The 19,435-nt window shown below is 41.1% G+C and overlaps 1 protein-coding gene across 10 annotated transcripts in view; it reads right to left on the bottom strand.

Annotated features, from left to right (window-relative positions):
- fnbp1b (formin binding protein 1b) overlaps positions 1-19,435 on the bottom strand; it is a 63,672-nt gene that overhangs the window by 12,528 nt on the left and 31,709 nt on the right. For 7 of the 10 annotated variants that reach the window (XM_078270672.1, XM_078270670.1, XM_078270668.1 and 4 more), the window contains exons 5-10: positions 17,029-17,091; positions 15,261-15,365; positions 10,132-10,260; positions 9,361-9,507; positions 6,327-6,518; positions 4,507-4,695 (exon numbers count right to left, since the gene is read on the bottom strand). In XM_078270672.1, coding sequence (XP_078126798.1) covers positions 4,507-4,695; positions 6,327-6,518; positions 9,361-9,507; positions 10,132-10,260; positions 15,261-15,365; positions 17,029-17,091 — 825 coding nt within the window. The remainder of the gene's footprint in view (positions 1-4,506; positions 4,696-6,326; positions 6,519-9,360; positions 9,508-10,131; positions 10,261-15,260; positions 15,366-17,028; positions 17,092-19,435) is intronic. The other 3 variants (XM_078270676.1, XM_078270677.1, XM_078270678.1) reach the window with 1 other exon arrangement.

Here is a 19,435-nt window from a genome sequence, read left to right as displayed (position 1 = left end):
CTTAAGAATTTAACTCAGGTATGTTTTAGTGAGAATAAAATATCACTAAGTAAAACGTAAGGATTTGTGAACAATGAATAAACAAATGGGCAGATGCAGAGTAAATACTTATCTCTGATTGGCTCTTCCTCATCTGAGCATATATGTGATAAATCATGTTATCACCTGAGAGCCACAGCTTATTGTAAGGAGCATATTGCATGATAAATGTGTTTTCTTATCCACTTTCAGCAAATTATTTTTTCTTTAGAGCTCTCTTAAGTGTGATTCTTCTAAGTTTGATAAATATGGGACCTGGTCCACAGATCTACCTGAACTCTTTCCAACCACCCAGACAGACATAGATATACAGGTATATTATGGTCTTTACAAACAGATAACATCGCTGCAGTATGGCACACCAGCACAAAGAAAGCCCTGGAGGGGTGAATTCTGGGTACTGTAGGCTGAACCCATATCCAAAGTGTGACCAACATCCATAGACTGTATAATATGAATGGACAAAGCATCCGGTTCGGCGAAGTGCTGCAAATGCGGAAGTGCCTTAAACCTGCATTCCATCTGAATTCCAGCAGGGGGGCGACACGTGTGGTCTCAAAAGGAGGTCGGTTTCTGTAGAAGTCTATGAGAAAGTGACCCACTTCTCACTTGCTTTATTACCTCTGTAAACATTTTCATAATGAGTTTATGGTCTCAATTGCTAGTTTTAAGGCTTCTGCAACACAGAATGATGTTCATTTTTTGAATTATGGTCTCGTTGATTTTAAAATCGGCGATAAAGCAGGGGGTGTTTTAGGGCGTGGCTATGATGTGATTGCCAGTGAAAGAGTGTAGAGTGTAAGCGGCTCCTCCCTCACTCCTCCCTCTCGTCTAAAATCGTCACATCCGCAACCAGGATTACTGCACCCGTAACGGCAACGACTCATAGCAGATCTCCACAAACCAATGGGTGACGTCACACATGCTCTGTCCATTATTATACAGTCTATGCCAACACCTCGCCTAGTGTCACATCCACCTGACCTGTGATTGCTGGGGGGGATGAATAGCATCCTCACACCCTTAATCCCCCACAGCCTCAGGTGCTTGTAGCACTTTGTGAATTGACCCCTTGTACAGTAGATGCTCAGTGGGGGGAAGCCCTCAAAACATCTGCAGGACAACAGCGAGCAACAACAAACCTCAAGCTGATACATGTGATGTGGGATGAAGTCATCCTCTTCTCCGATCATTCGCCCCGCTTCTACACGCGTCAGAGCCGTGTGATCAATACTGAGCCAGGCACAGACAACAGCCTCCTTTGTGAGGAAGTTTTTCCTCATTATTTGTGACGACTGAATGTGTCACAAAGCAAATTATTATTAATGAGGCTACTGTATGTGTTGTACATGGCTTCTACTAATCACACACATCCGCACATATATCCGCACCAACCACCTGAACCACACGCACGCACGCACGCACACACACACCGCTGGTACTCACTGATGCCCATCACGCACACACTTACAACATATTGCCTGGCTTCGAAAGCATATGTGGGTCGACCCAGAGTCCTCTTCATAAGCTCTTTGTGACAATTGAGTGAGCGCGGCGATTGCTGCTGTGGTGGTCGTCGGAGAGAACACAGCTTTGTCAATGAGAACTCAGAAAACAGCACTGACGTCTTAAAGCTCTTATACTGTACACTGTCTTCATTTGACTCCAAAAACACATACGCTTTCTTTTTTTCTTCTTCTCCTGTTTCCACAGTAACTGTGGATGGATTAAACAGCTAATATGCACCACACAAAGGCTCTCCTGCCGGGGTAGACAACCCTCCACTGTGCAGAGACACACAACACCCCATCTCCACTGACACAACTACTCTAATCCCTAATGTGATACTATGTTCCCCTTGCAGGAGGTGCGAGAGGAATAAAATGGTATTTTCTTGATTTACCTGCAGCTGTAACCGCAGAATAACATAGAAAGTAGGTTTTGTATCTTGCTTGTTTGTTAACTCTTTAAACAGGGGTGTTGCAGGAAGTTACGTTTAAGATTCTTTTAATACCACATTGAATGCAATTTAATACCTGTTTCTTATTTATTTGTCCAGTACTTCCCAGCAGGATGTAACAATAACTCTTAGTGATACATTGATTAAATTGGATTTTATTAACAAATCAAAAAAAGTTCTTAATAACATGAACACTTTCCCCTTATGAGCCGATGAGTGATGTCACGTCTGACAGCTCAGATCAGATCCAAAAGCCTTCTTGGAATTTAAAAGCTGTATAAGGCTTTTGAAGACCTGCAGATACCCTGTTAAAAATAAGCTTAAGTGTGATGCAGGCCTGTTTGTAAAAGAGCTGAGGAAATGCCCTGCCACTCTACCAGCAGCTGTTAGATCAAACATGTTTGTGTCAGTGAGGCAGTGGGGCTGGTGTCCCTAAAAGACTTGTTGCTGGATTAAAATTACCTATAACATATGGGAGATTTATTCCAAAAAGAAAGAAACGATATTGTAAAAATGTACTCTACATTAAAAAAAACATCTATATACATGAAAAACAAACAGGTCAGTGGCATGAGACATGAAAGGGTAACTTAATTAAATGTCATGAGATATGGAAAGAAGTGCAGATTCATTTAGAGTGGTTGATTCTCTAACGTGCTTTTTACTCTGACACAGTTTCTAACCTCTCACAGACCCTTTTTCCTATGCTATTAGAATGTTAGAGTAAGGTCAAACGTCAATCTGTTTAATCAGTGTATAGTTGTCAAACAATGCATCTGATTGAGCTCTTTTTTATCGCTCTTCTCGAGAGCTGTTTCAGCACTTCCGCTTTCAGAAACGCGCACTTCCTGATAGATCCGTCCGGCGCTAGAAAAAAATACACACTTCCTTTTTATTTGCTGACCTTCAATCGTTTCCTCTACAATACGATTGCACACACTGCACTGTTGCACCATATTGTTTATTTGCCTTTTTTAGACGTCATGGTAGCACCAATTCATACAAATGTTTTTACTTTGAGTAACTGCTGCCCTTTCAAAATGTGAGCGTAAACAAAAACTCATATTTGTGGGGTCCGGAAGGAACACGTGAGTTACCGCCCATTCCTGAGGTCAGGGAGAGCTGGAGGGTGAAGTGCGTTATGGGAAGACATGCTATGACCTGCCCCGGCCCAGCGATACCATTACAACAAACACTGGACTTTAGAGCGGGAACTGGTGATGACACCAACCGGGACCCACCAGGCTGGTGCTGATAAGGCCACCCTCTGGGAAGCCTTCTAAAATTACTCTACTGGCCTTCTCCCTCCTCGTGGTGTGGGTGACTCAGTCAGCCTGCTGCCATACCCACAAAACAACACTTTGTTCATTAGGGCTGGGTACCGAATTCAATACTTAGTAGTATAGAGTATCGAAAAATGCCTCGTCATTCCATACCAAAGGAGTAAATCTCATCAGCGTCAGTGAGCCAATAAGCACGCAGCATGCTTCTACCAAGATCTAATAATGCTGCTGATTGGCTATCTAACGTTACATGTCGAAGAGGCATGCAGGTAAAACTCCACATTATACACAGAGACGGGGCTCCGGTAGAAGGAGCTGAAGAAAAAAAAAAAAAGGAAAAAGATTTGTGCTGTAATGTGTAATGTTGTAAATTCCTTTTGTTAAAATGGATTTCATAATATTGGTATCGAAAAGAATATCGTATCAAAGTCACTGTATTGGTATCGGTAAAGGTATCGAAACGTTTTGAATGATTCCCAGCCCTATTGTTCATATTGTGAGCTTTAACCTTCTTCTGTATGCTCTTTTAGTAATATCACGTGCAAAAAAAACTAAAACTAAACAAAAACAATCTGCCTCCAGCATAGACTGCAGAGAGGTGCGCAGGGAGCTACTGCAGTCTGCATGCTACTGCCAAGACTGCTCAGGCGTCTTGTTCATTTCTGTCAAACGGAGGGAAGTGGGTGAGAGGGATTGTCATTGTGAGCACAGAGTTAATATGAAGAGGGACAAGATGGAGAATGAGTCAGACATGTACCATGGATTCATAGTTATGCGCTACAGAAGCATGCTAGGGAAGCAAATAGGCTGAGCACTGTATAAGTAAAGGTAAAAGGCCTGTTGTACTGCTGGTATTCACAGATTATACCTTTTTGTTTTGTAATAATAGTAACAATTTTAAAGGCGCATCTGCACAGAAAAAAAGGTGAAAATGAAATCTGTAATGGGCCAATGTGAGCACTGTGTTCTAATTGAGGTCACATTTCCTACAGAGGTTAACAGAGGTATTGTTCAATCACCTGCTATATGATGATGCCATGTAGGCATTATGACCATCAAAACAGATGTAAAAAATATATGCCTTTTGTATTACTTTACCCATACAGTGTAGCAGCTACAGAGCTCAGACACAGGTGTAGGACACACACGCATGCATTAAGCTCGCTGGACACACACACACACAAACACACACACACACACACACACACACACACGCACACTTACCCCTCGCCTCAGGCTCCGGAGGCAGTGCATTTTGGGTTTGGAGCTCATGAAGTCGTTGAGGCGGTGGGAGAGGGGCTCCTTTTGCTGCTTGGGAGACTGGGGGTCGTTGGGAACAGCAGAGGGTGAGGGCGGGGATGAGGCTGGGGGGGCAGGTGGGGGCTGGTGGGGGGACGTTAACAGGGACATAAGCTACCAGTAAGAGAGGGAGCCGTGACGGAGAGAGGAGGAGGAGGAGGAGGAGGAGGTAAAACACGGAAGAAGAAGAAGAAGTAGAAAGGGGCAAGAATCCAACGAAAAAAAAGACAAAGGAGGAAAAGGAGGAGGGAACACAAAACGAAATAAATAAGCCTCCTACAAATATTAAAAAAATAAACACACAACAGAAAACTCAGACGAAAATTATAAGACAACCGAAGGTACATAAAACCTAGTGTATCAGTTGTTATGTTGTTGAAAAAAATGTCAAACATATGAAACATAAAAAAACGACCAGAGGAAGGAAGCGTAAAATGTGTTAAAGCAAGCGGCTGCAACACAGCAAACAGCAAAGAGTTTCAGTCAAAGCGCATGCAGGCTTCCATTTTCGAAATCCTTCTCATTTTTTCTCTTTCCCGACCTCATCGCATGCCAGCTAGGACGAGAAATTCACCACATCCCCAAGGATATCAGCAGCTGAATTTGAGGTCATCATCAGAGAAATCTAATTGCTTATCGCTGTCCTATAACATCTGACTGCATAACTCATCAAGTAGTTGGAGAGTTTCAGAATGAAGCAGAGATAAGTTCTAAGACACCACACAATGCGCATGCATGGGCAAGTGAGTCGGAAACCCCTCTTTCAAAAACAAAGAGACTAAAAACCCCGTTTCTGTAAGGCAGCGATGGTGCTTTTGTTCTGAAATATCAGTATAATGTTCTATTTTCGTATGTGTCTGTTATGCCTGCATGCATGTGTGCATGTAAAGTAGAAATACCTCTCTCTATGGCTGTCTGTGCTCCCAAAAACCTTCTATAAAAAAATTTAATCATGAGTGCATCAAGCACCAGATAAGTGACATGTTTACCATTTTCTGTACACATAGAGTCAGTACGCTGGGATTTCTCATCTGGCTTTGCACACACTTGCTTCCAGCCTTTCTCTCTCTCACACACACACACACACACACACACACACACACACACACACACACACACACAATTACTGTGAAACATGCTCTGCTCTAATTCAATATCAGCAGTGCCACCAGCCCATAAGACAGTAAGAAATCAGTTTTGCTGTTCAGAAGCAAGAAACTGAAGGAGGCTACTCAGGAGTACCAGTCGATGGAAAAACGGTAAAGGGAAACTGTTATTTCAGCCAGTTGAGTCCGTCCACAGAATGACAGTAGAAATGCATTAGTGTGTGTTACAGAAGGAAGTTTCCAAAAATTGGTGAAGGTGATTGCCAGGGAGGAGGAAACGGGTGGCAAAAAATAACAACAGAAATGGCAATACTAACATGAACTAGCAACAAAGTTCTTGAGCTTAACGAAAGTCAAAGAATCTACACAAAAATGAAACTAAATTAAATATGTAACCAGTGCTACAAATGTAACAGATACTACGAATGCAACATTGAACACATATATTACGAGACAGAACCAACATAAGATAATATAGTCTATAAGCCCTCCAGCCCACACAAATCTCCCCAAAGTGCAACATGACCTTTAAGTGAGGGAAATGAAGTGGTAAAACAAAATGCACTACAAACAGCGAGGCTCTGCTGTATGTTCGGGTGTAAATGTGGCTCCGTGTTAAGCTTGCATTGCATGTGTTACCTTGTTCTTGTTCTTAATGAAAGGCCACAGTTTGCCCTTGCTCTTGCCGGCAGGCTTCTCCCTGGCCTCTTTGGAATTGGACAGGCTGGTGTCAGACACCGTCCTCTTCATGGCCTGGCCATAATCCTCAAACTCCACATCTCCCGGGGGCTCGAACCCAGACTTATAGGACTCCACCACCTGCTTTGAGTCCTAGTGGGGGAGAGTGGTGGCAGCAATCAGTGACAGCCTTGATACAGTTTTTATCCACTTCAACTGAAACAGAAAATGCAAAACATTAGGGCTACACGATAATATGCAATATACGATAACGTTGAATATCGCGATAACGATATAACTTGCAATCAATAAACTGATTTTAAAGTGTACTCAGTTCTAGGGCTGCTCGATTATGGAAAAAAATCATAATCACGAGTATTTTGGTCAATATTGAAACATGATTTTTGGAAAGATGTTGCAATTATTGAAATAAAAAAACTGAAAAAGTTAAACAAATCAACAGTGAAAACACCTTGAACTGTGAAATTTCCGTTACTCCTCCTAACCCTTACCCATACTTTTCCCTTTTTTTCATTCAGAACATAAGACAAAATAAGAGTTTACTTGCAAAAGGTAATGTGCAAAATAATCCTTTTTCTCGATTATTCTGTTTTTGTGATCATTAGGAGCCGAAATCGTAATCACGATTAAAACATTTTATTAATTGCGCAGCTGTACTCAGTTCTGCTGCTTTCAGTATTCTGCTTAAATACAGAAAATTGCTTTTGAATAAAAAAAAAAAACTATTTCATTGAACAAATTGATCTTTGAATTGAACATAAAAGGGACCAACAAAAAATAATGAGTTACATTTTAAAGTGCAGTTTCTTTTGCGATATGTTGCAGCAAGTTGATATCACGATAACGATTAAAAAATGTATATATATATATTGTGCAGCCCTACGAAATACTGACTAACACGGGGGATTTATGTTTGTTCATGTTGTCTAGCTACTCAGCACATCCGGAGATAAGATGCAACACAATAGTGGGCCTGGTGAGTCTCTTGTTTATAGTAGTTTTTAAATCTGATAACATTTGTAACAGTGAAAGGAGAGTGAGAGAGACTGTCAATATCCAGTTTGTGGGACACAGAAGAGGAAAAGACCTAAATCTGTCAGCCAGGAGTTACGACAAAAACACTGAGGTTGGGGACATAGCCAGACTCCTCAGAAACAGGAAGAAGGACATTAATCAAGCGCAGCGTGCATCAGCCTCAATGAATTGATAAGGGCAGAGGGTCTGGTTGGAGTTAGGATCATGGGGTCAAAGACTGAGCACTCCATACATGAGAGGAAGAGAGACAAAGACAGGGAAGGAGCATGTGATATGTTATTCCCCGCTGTTGTTTACTGCCTCAGACAGTCACAGGCTGGAGTCATCTCCCTGGAGCCGGGCCATGCAAACAGCCAGGCGTACACACACACACACACACACACACACACACACACACGCTATGCAATCCCAGGGGATAGTCATGTTTTTTGTCATACAGCCAACATGTGACATCTCAATATATCACGCAGATTATTTTCTTTTTAATGTAGGCGAAGGCTGCCTTCCATTTTAATAACCAAATAATAAATAATAATAAGCCATGATACAGCCAATAACTTTGTATAAGCTTCATATAAGTGTATAAACTAAAAACAGGCTCTTGTGAGCTCGAATCAACAGGTTTAGACTATAGGAAGCACAGTGCTTCACAGTGCAACCACCTCCTATTTTCACAAGTACAGGTGTTAAAACATTTTGGGAAATAACCGTATTCGTCTTCTGGCAGAGTGTAGATGAGAAGATTCTATTAATACCACTCTTATATTCTCATATCTGTCCATTAAATATAAGGCTAAAGGCAGATTTAGTTACCTTTAGACAGAGCCAGTATAGCTGTTTCCCCCGGATTTCACCAGCAGGTTGCAGTAGCTTCATTTTTACAGTACAGACACGGGAGTGGCATCGATCATCTATAACGCTCCTTTCTCCCCCAAAATATCAAACTATAACTTAACATTTAATGGACTCTGTCACCACTTTACAAGAACGTTGTTGTTCACAGGTGAACTGCTTTTATTTTTTAAAGGCCCCCCAAGGGTACAAACCCACCTCTACATTTGTTGCTTAAAGGTGCACTATAAGTTCCTGCATGGTTTCAGCGCAATTTCCTTTTTGTCTCAAATCGTAGGCATCTCTCCTCGATCTGCTAGCTGCCTGCCCCCTGAATACATTGTGAAAAAGCCCGGTCTCGGGAGACAACACAGGGGTCGTAAACGTCAAACTAACACTAGAGGCACAGGAAAGGCATCAAAATACCAACAAACACGTTCCAGCCAATCACCGACAAGATTGTTGGGGGAGGGGGTGGGGGTTAGTGACAGTTAGTCAGTTAGTCATGACAGTTACGGAAACATGGGGGGAGGGGCGAGCTTGCTCTGTTTTGTTTTGAATTTGCTTGGAACGTCAACAGAAGTAACGTCATGCAGGAACGCATAGTACACCTTTAACTAAAAGCCTAAATCGGTAGTGTGTGGGTTGTGACTGACACACTGGCTGAGTGAGTAGCATGTCCCATTTGGTGGTGGTGGGTGTGTGTGTGTGTGTGTGTGTGTGTGTGTGTGTGTGTGTGTGTGTGTGTGTGTGTGTGTGCTTGTTTTACTATATTCGTGGGGTCCAAAATCCAGGGAATACAGTATACTTGTGGGGTCTGCACAGCCTTGTGGGGCCCAAAATGCTGGACCCCACAAGGTTAAAGGTCTGTTTGAGGGTTAAGACTTGGTTTCAGGTTAGGGTTAGAACTAGGTTATAGTTAGGGTTAGGGTAAGGGTTAAGGTTAGGCATTTAGTTGTGATGGTTAAGGTTAGGGTAAGGGGCTAGGGAATGCATTATGTCAATGACGGGTCCCCACAAAGTGTGTGTGTGTGTGTGTGTGTGTGTGTGTGTGTGTGTGTGTGTGTGTGTGCGCGCGCGCACATGTATCTTATTTCTGTATACTCACAGTCTTGGGCTCGATGGACTCGGCAGCTTTCGTCATGCCGTCTAAACATTTCCCCACGATGGGCAGCACTTGGCGGTCCACGTCTGCAAATGTCTTCATGCACACTCCTATCCTGTCAATTCTTCTCTCCTCCATGTCTTGAAGTTTCTACATACGAAAATGCAGGCATATTCATTCGTAAATCCAAGCTTTACTAGCTTGTGTTATAGAATTAGAGTGGTGCGGTCAGGGCTCGTGTTTTGTGATTTTGAGCATCAAAGATCTGACGAAATCTCGTATGCACTTTACATCTTTCTTAATGTTTAACCCTATTCTCAAAAAAGAGCACTGGTAAAGTCAAAACTCTGTGAAGTGAAAAAAACGATTTCAAACTCATAACACTGTGTTTCAAAGCTCACAATCTGTGACAGTGCAACAGAAAATAACATGTACAAAATAACGACACTCTTAATAAGGATGGCTCATTTTCCCTCAGTGTTTCCCACATGTTGAGGATTTCTTTGAAGTAGTCGACCCAAGTAATGATTGCACATGAATGCACAATTCTGACAGAGTTTTCATTCAGTCAGCGCTTTCAGTTGCATTTGCACACAGAGTTTTGAAAGACAGAAATGATAAACAAACAAAACATATTTCTGGGTGGAGGCAAACCTATCTGGGTGGGCGCCCTAAACCAATTTGATTCATGGGAAACCCTGGTTTATCCCAAATATTGTGTGCAACAACAAATCAGATAAAATAGGACATATGTTGCAGTGCTGTTATATTTACCTGGAATATGTTGGGGATAACTGTAAAGTAATGTTCATTCTGCTCCTGGTTGAACTTTTGCAGGTAGGAGGAGTATTCACTCTTACTGTCAGCGGCCATCTGGTGCCTCACCTGCGCTTGCTGTCGTGCCTGAAGAAAAACAACACGCATAAACATGCATATCAGAGACACTCACTACAGTGTTCCCTGATAAAAACAGACATATGGCTAACACACACCCACAGCCAGATAAAAACCTACATGAGCTGACACATTTGTGCATACGAGTGTTCATGCATGCACATGTACAGTACACACATAAACATTGAGCTCCTGGAAGCGCGGTCACAGGTGCAAATCCAAGTGGGACCGCAGCAACAGCCATTGGCATTTGACTATACTTTATGTAGGCCAGAACAAACATATAAAATGAGAAACAACAGCTTGCCGCGGCTGCAGAATGGAGGGATTTGGATTTTTATTGCCTGCCCAGTCTGGCGTATCTCTACTGTCGATAACGTTGATTATTTTAAGCCAGTTCGGTCTCAGGGAGGCAAGGCAGGCAGTCAGAAACGCAGCAGGAGCAGCCTATTAGACATCCAAGGCAAGCAGATGGAGATGAGATTATCTCAGCTAGACAGCACGTGGAGTGGGTTTGTGTGTGTGTGTGTGTGTGTGTGTGTGTGTGTGTATGTGCGGTGTGTGTGTGTAGCTAAGACCTCATATCTGTTTCCTCTTTCCATCAGATCTGAGACCTGTCTGCACACACATAGTGGTTTCATTGGGTCATCTTTATCAAAGAGTTGCCTTTTGAACCAGGGATTGCATTTGGTCAGCTGAATGCAGATGAACGAGAAAAACTGTAACCCTGATCTGTCATAGCCCTGAGAGAAACATTTTAAGGACTTCATCCAGTTTTCACCCACACACCAATCTAAGGCAAGAGTTGAGTCTCTCACACTCACACACATATGGGTAATGGGTATGGTAATAGATGACATACTAGAAAAAAGGGGGACGTCAGAGCGGAGACACTCGGGTGGAAAATGATAGTCACAGCCTTAAAAAAAGTTAATCCAGAGAAAAGCTAAACAGCACATGTAAAAGTCCAGCTGTTTAAAATCTACGTGCAGGTCTGTGAGCATGCAGTTATTGATATGTGCTAAGCTAGTGTAGGTGCGTGCAAAGTGGTGACGGATGTGTTAAGAGATGATGAGGCTAAACATCATCGCCATGGTAACAATGGCAGATAATGGAACTTCTTAACAAGCTGCCTGCAGCAACATCACATCCTGTTGTCATTTTCCTCAAATTACCTGTTTCTTCTGTCACTCACACTTCTGTATATATATATGCATTTCCATATATACATACATTTACCTCCAGTATTCATCCGTATAAAATCTGTCTACCTATCTATGAAAATTTGAATGAAAGCTGTCCCCTTACGCAGAATAATTCAGCATTTCTTGATTCAATCTTTCTTACATCACACAAATATAGTGTTCAGCAGAAGACAGCGAGACAAGCCACTGTACGGGGGAGCAGGTCACAGTCAGACAGGACACGGCGTGTTAAAAGTGACCTGGTCAAGGTCTGTGTGTCAGGCTCTGCGGGAGAGCATGTGTGTATGTGTGTGTGTGTGGGTGTGTGTTGAGACACAAGTCGAGACAGAGTGTGTTCCCACAGATATCACAGGCTCTCTGTCTGCCAGACCTACCTTGTGGGAACTTCGCTTCAAGGCATGGAATAAAATAGATATACAAACACACACAAACAAGAAAAGGATTGTTAGCCGTTTCCAGCTAAACAAGATGTTGCCATAGATGCACTTCCTGGACCACCAGGCGTGTCATCACTCAAAAGGGAAGCCGTTATCAGGGTATACAAACACAATCACAACTACTGGAATTGTAAACCACGCTCTTATGGTATGAGTAGAGGCAGTACAGAAGTGGAGAGGAGGGCACTGTGTCTTTTTTCTTTATGCTTTATGACTGAGGATCTCCACAATAGGGAAGTCTGTGAGTGTGTGTGTGTGTGTGTGTGTGTGTGAGGGCTGGGGTCCCTTAAAGAACTGTTAACAGGCTTTGTGGATATCTGGGCTGTGAATCCAAACCCCAAATTGAGGGATTTCTTTGCCAGAGGAGGAGAGGGATCAGTTAGAGGTTTGCTCCAGCTGCAGAGAAAACCACAATACCTCAGCTCAACAAACAGCAGCTTTTTTTTTGGCATTACTGGGAGACATCGCATCACAGACAGAAAGCAACTCCTGGAGTCAAAATATATCTATTCAATTTTTTATTTTATTTTTGTTACTGACAAGTAAATTAACCGAGAAAGTTACTTCTATATTAGTAACTTATCAGGTCCTAAGGTGGCCCTTAGCTGCAGAATACTAATATACACAGACACAATTCCACACACAACTATACCTACAAACATGTATAAACCCTCCGTTTCTTCTTCTCGTCTTCGCTTATCATGCATCTGTTCTGTAGAACCCAGACCTACTTACACGCCAAGGCTTTAACTATGACTCAAACACAAACTGGGCTGAGGCTGTGACATGTCATTCCTTCCGGTGATTAATAGTCAGAGGCCTTCTAAATAATGAACGGAATATTCCTCTGCAAAGAAAATAACACATTGTTCTTTTCTCTGTCTTAGTTTTATGACCACATCTGTTTATTCCTGTACAAAACAAATGAGCACAAAAAAAATTACATTTGACTTTTGCTTTCAACCAATAATAATAATAATAATAATAATAGAAGTGTACTACTGCCTATAAACTCTATATGCAACTGAGCTAAAACACCTTCAACACCAAGCATGTGGAAAAGTCATGAGGCATCACAGCTAGAGAGTCTGAACCACAGACACACAAAAGTGACAGACAATATAGCAATAAAGCATACACCCTTCCTTTCTCTTTTTTATACATCCACACATTCACCTCTTCTTTTTTTGTTACAAAATCACAGTTAACAGAATTGATACGACAGATGCAATACACCAATAAAGTACCTCGTAAAAAAAAAAAAAAACACCTAAGAGAAGAATTTTAAAAAAAAAAGTGTGGGAAGAAAATCCAACCGTCTTCCACAGTGACTGATATTTGTATTATAAGTTTTACATTTCTGAATGATGGAAATGTGAGTAGGTGAAAAAGAGAGAGCTGAGGTCGGTCAAAAAAAACCACACAAAAAAAGGAATAGCAGATGAGAAAGCGAGTATATATTTTTGCAGTGATCTATATATTGGCAAGCAGGGTGAAATACATTCATTATGACCATAAAGGCATGTGGTAATGTTTGACACAGCATCTTGTTACATAATCTGCGAGTTTTAAAGGTGTGTAAGTGACTGTTTCTGAATCAAAGGACCATACAAATGTTGTAGTCTACATTGCTGTCTACCATTTACTAATGCAATCAAAGGCTTTTAGAGTCATTCTTCATTTCTTTCATTGCAGCTTTTTACATCCTTGAGATTATGTAAATAATCACTAACGATAAGGTAAACATGTGGTCACCTTTTTATTTTGTATAAACTCTCTAGAATAAATTAGAGGCCTATCTGAAAGGGAGATGTTAAAAAACATCACATTCACAAGCTATGTTGTGTATGTATGTAATCAAACCTTGAAGGAAAATTTGGGAATTTTTCAAACATGGTTTTATTCTTACAAATAAGGCCATTCTGATGGCGTCATAATAACTTCAACCACCTATATTATAGAGCTTTGGAAAACGTGGACTTGAATGAGTCTCCTAAAGGTTCCCAAATAAACTTTCTGTTTTATAAAATTCATTTCAAAGTGAGTATGTTCTTTCTAAAGCTCAACCACAAAGGAGGTGAGCGCAAAGTTATTGTGACCAGTCGTCAGAACGGCCACAATGGTGAGAATAAGATTTGGATTGAAAATATACTGCAATTTTCCTTTAAATAAAAAAAAAGGAAGAAAAGATTACTGTAAATTAATGTAAAATTATGCTGTGATAGTTTAAGTTGGTACTTTCTTCCTTAACAGTAAATAGCTGTACTGTAAAAGCACCGGTATTGGTATTGAACTGAAGTCGAATTTCCGAGGCATGGATGGAAATCACTTAACACAAACAGTGATACTAACTAAATGAGAACAATAATACAGCACTGAATGCTGTGTAATGTATGAGTCTTTCATGCCTCAATAAATGAAATAACTGTAATCAGACACAACACCACTCTTGTTTCAAGACTAGTTTCTTGAGCTGCTGTGCTGTGTCTTTCCAGTTGAGTTCAGTGTTAGCCTAAGCCTTTTGTAGCCCTTTGGCTGTATGTCCAGAGTGCAGAAAGGCTCTTTATTCCAGCCTATATTTGCATAATAATCGGGTCTGAACTGTGTCAACTCTGAGCCTGAGCTCTACTCCAACAGCTGATGAAGCAGCAAGAGCACGCGCTGCTGACCCATGATGCCTTGCGGGCGTGGGAGCCTTGTGGGTAAAAGGCAGAGATTTTGAGGGCTTTTTTAATTGGTTATGACAACAGGAAATGACATTAGCTACAAGCCCAGGGGGTTCTGTGACTAGAAGTCCTGAGAATTGGATGATCGCATGTGTTGAAGAGCATGTATAATCACAGAAATAGCAAACTATATGTTTAGATTCTTCTAAAAAGGCAAAGCCAACTAATGTGTGTAATTCACAACACACATTAATACACACAAGCGCCACCAATGGACTCAAAGTCCTCTCTGTTGCTAAGCAGATGTTGTAGCAGACCAAACACTCTGCTGTGCTGTATGGGCCATACAGCACGGCAGAGCGTTTGGTATCTGCTCAACAGTGATAATGAGGTTTCGGTGCTGCTATCAGCTTTGTTTAGCAGCAGATCACTGTGCTGCTGAGACAATGCCAGCTTTTACACACAGTCCCTGGCATCAAACACATGGTCACTCAATCTTTGCTGTCTTTCAGGCTCGGTGGAATGAGGAGTCAGGGCTTGGGGGGCACGTAAGGGGGAAAAATGTGAAAGAAAATGTCGAGAGAAATGGGAGAGTGCTAGGTGGGAGGGTGAGGAAGGCAAGGCAATTGTGTTGAGCATGGAGGGTACAGGACAAGCTTGCGCGATTGGTGGCTGCTGCACGGTAGTGAGATGACACATACCTTTTCCACGTCAGCCTTAGTCACGTTAATGTCAGCATCCATCCTCTCAAAGTATTGCTGTGCTCTGTCTGCCTCTTTACAGTCCCTCTCAAACCTTCTTTTACACTGAAAAAAGAAGAGAAACCCAAATTTAATATGATTAGAGACATTAAATCAGTAATTCCCTGCCATGAGCTGTAACAGGAAACACACCATAACTTGACCTTTAAAAGAGCTTAGTAATAAACGTCATAACATGTAACGTATACGTCATTTGGATTTCAGACACAGCATTGTGTGCGACAGAGGTCAGTTTATGGCATTTACACAGCGATGGGGTCTGTCAAAGTCTGCAGCCTGCAGATTAAACAAATGTTCATAGTGGTCATTTGTGTACTGAAAAACAACCATTCATTCAACCCTCTTTCGACCCCTTTAACCGAACAATCAGTGTTTGTTGGGCCAGCATGCACTCTGAACTATGCCTATCTGCCTTGCACACAATGGGATCATTGAACGCACAGCAAAGTTTGAGGAGGACAAGGCAGTTATGCATCTCTCTCATACTCTTTCTCTCTCCCCCGTCAAAGGGGCCAGGCAGAGATAAAAAGTGGTGTTATGTGCAAGCTCTCTTTCTGCTCCTTCACTGCTACAGACACTCCTGGATCTGATCTATCTAGATTTTTTTTAAAGGTCGGAAGTATACAGTATTCAAAATTAATATTAGTCTGGCCTACTTTTGATAACTAAAAGAACACACAAGTGAAACTTACTTTTGTATTTATATTTCTACCTACAGTTTTTTCTGTCTGTCTGATTTGCAGCAGATCAGCCTGCCACTCTAGGAGAGGACAACATAAATCATGCAATAACACATTAATTAAAAGCATCGGTAAGCTTTAAACCAACATCATTTGTCTATTATATACTACTATATTTACTATATTTGTATAGAAATGTGTTGTTTGTATGATGTTCATTGTGTCTATATTTTTATTCTCTTTCTTTGTTTTTATAACATAATATAACTTTGTACAGCACTTTGTTCAGCCTATGTTGGTTTTAAATGTGCTCTATAAATACATTGACTTGACTTGACTATTATAACTGCATCTTGATGTAAGACGGTGTCCTGTATATTCATCCAATGCTTATAACCACTGCAATCTCTCCATTTTGAGTCAAATAAATGGCACAGTGTATGAAGTTTGTGGTGAAGACAGAACAGGAGGTCCCCCAGGGCTCTGTGCACGGCCCTCTGCTGATGTTTTCTTTTTCAATTAGAAAAGAAAGGAGGAAGCTGATGGGATTACATTTCACTGGAATTGTACCTCGTACAATTTCATGTGACAAATAAATTGATGAACTGATTTATTGAAATGGACTGTTTGCCATCTACTGTGTGTACTCCCTCAGCTCTACATGGCATCACACGGCTTCTCCTTAAGCGTCAAAAGCATGTGCTTTAGTATCATGTGGCGTTGATGTTGATTGATCATAAGGCTGCTGATGATACGGCCTTGAGCGATTAAGGTCAATGGACCATCTCTGCAACTGAAACCACAAAGCCTTTAATGTAATTACTGTTGTCTAGTGTACAGTATGCTATTCTTTTTGAAAAAATATATAAGCCATGATATATAGACAAATACTACATGTTATGTCATAACTAAGGTTGGGTTCTGACAGCCGGTTTCATTCCAAAGTGAAATTGTGTTTATTATTATGTTCTACTTTTGTCTATTGAGTCACCGTGACCAATGGTAACTAAATTAATGGGGTCACTTACCGTTTCCAGCTGTTTCCACGAGCTCTCAATGTGCTGCTGTGCCTTACGCCCATCGTGGAAGTGCTGTCAAAAGAGTTGGGAAAAAATTTGAAATATTATCATACTATTCACAAGCTTAAGGGATTTAAAAGCAGGTGACCTTGACACAGTAGGGATAATACATTAGTAGCAGTTGGAATGAGACTCTCAACCATACCATTAGACATTATGAATATTACTCACACTGTGACACAGGGAAGTATTAATGTAAGCTGAGAAAGTAGGACAGATTTAAATAGATACTATACTGTAACTACATTAAAAAGTATGGCCACATAATCCACAGGCTTAACTCAGAGATTCTTACAGGCTCCAGCATATGGCTATAAATCGATTTGATTGAAGAGCAGCCACATCATAACCCATCCATTCAACACAGGTGCACCAAGAAAGGGCAGTTTTACAATTTCAACATTCATTAAGCACCAATCCTAGAATCAACTGAATGAAGAATGTATACTAAGTAATAAAAAAGTAGTCGTAAAATAAAAAAGGTCAAACATACTGTAGATCAAGTAACAATGACAGGGTGGTAAAGCCAAACAGACGCTGTTTTCATGAAGCTGCAAAGTCACATGTCATGTACAGTGCATACAAAAAAATAACTGTCCTCTCTGTTGCTCTCCGCTAGGGCCTCATGGGTGCACTAATTTCCTGTACTCTGTACAAGAGTTGTGAATGAAATCGGCACACTACTTTAACAAGGAATATCTAAACAGTAGAGATTTGCAAGATGCAAAAAAAAAACATTTAGTCCAAAAGGCAATGAACAACAACTGAAATATCTCAACAACTATTGAACGTATTGCCATGAAATTTGGTAAAGACATTAGTGTCACTGTTGGGATGAATTGTAAGAACTTTGGTGATCCCCTGAATTTTCCTCTAGTGCCACCATCAGGTCAAAAATGTTTAATTGTCCAATACTTTTTAGTGCTAATTAGCACATTTTAGCACACTAAAATAAGATGGTAAGAATGTTAAACAGGTATGCTGTTTATTTTTGTATAGAGTTCAGCATGTTAACATTGTCATTGTTAGTTTTGTTAAATCAAGAACATACATGTTGTGATCGTTGAAACCTATTATTTTTTATAGGTTTGGTTATTGCCCTGCCCCTGAACAGACATCTCCACTGGATGTATGCTACAATTAAGGATATTAATGACCAGAAGGATAGCAAATATTCACAACATGACAGTTACAGCTGATAGATGAGAAAGCAGAATAAGAAACGGAGCAAGGCTAAAGCAAGGTTGGATGTGCAATGAGAAGCTTACAGTGAGATAAAACATGGAAGTGTACCAGGAGCCAGATATTGTAACCTAGGGGGAGACAGACAGGTCACAGAGGATTTTGGCACTGCCAAGTGTGGCATTTTAGACTAGGTGGCAGCTGCTGGTCTGAACTCACATAGCACATACGCTGTGTGTTTTAGTAAAAGGCCTCACTTGGCCTATCTGGCTCCAGGGGACCAGAGCACTTGGCCCAGAGGCAGTGCATATTTCTCTACAGCTCTCTGTGTGGATCACAGCCAGATCCCTGGGAAACTTAAGAGCACCAATTTCAAAACTTTTGGAAATTAAATTGTCAATATTTATAAAAACAAAAAGCATACAAATAATTCCTCCATTGCCTGTGGTCACATTTCTCTCCTAAAGAATCCAAAAAGAATCAAGTTCCAATGAAAATGACATTGAGACTTGACTGTCAATGAGGTATCCCCTGGTTACGCTGACTGCGGAAGCCAGGGTCAGTGGCTGAGCTGAATATCGATGCTGCAACTCAATAACGGAACCAGGCCGTTATAAAGAACAATACGCTTTTGCTTGTACTTCTCTTGCATTTCAGTGCTTTGGACAGCACAAGGAAGTCCTTAGTATTCTGTACACTCATGCAAACACACAAGCAAGCAATGTGAAATTAAGCCCAATGCAGGAGGCCTAAAGGTTAATCTCACCTAGATACAACTGGACATGAGAGTAGTAAGTGAGATTGGGCCCTGGTTTACCTCAGAGAGTCACACTTCTCATTTCCCAATGTTTCGAGGGAAGCTGAGTAAAACAAGGAAGTGCTCCAGTGCTTCAGAGGAAGTATTTCAGCTCTAACAGAAAATGGGACATTGTGGCACCTCTAAAGTTGAACAAATATAAAATAAAGCATTTTTTTTCAACTGCTGTTAAGACCCTGACCTTCAAATTCCTGTTTGATAAGAAGGATCTTATTCAGTAATGAAAATATGTCGATAGATATGATACATAAAGCCTTTTTACAACACACAGCAGCAGACATGGTGATGTCATTGTTACCGTGGAGCATTCTTTCAACCAAATATTTGTCTCCATAACAACATATCTAAAAAATACCC

Source organism: Sander vitreus, chromosome 16 (assembly GCF_031162955.1).
Source record: "Sander vitreus isolate 19-12246 chromosome 16, sanVit1, whole genome shotgun sequence".
Classification (NCBI taxonomy): domain Eukaryota; kingdom Metazoa; phylum Chordata; class Actinopteri; order Perciformes; family Percidae; genus Sander; species Sander vitreus.
The sequence above is the reverse complement of the archived record's forward strand: the minus strand, read 5'-3'. Positions and strand labels throughout refer to the sequence as shown.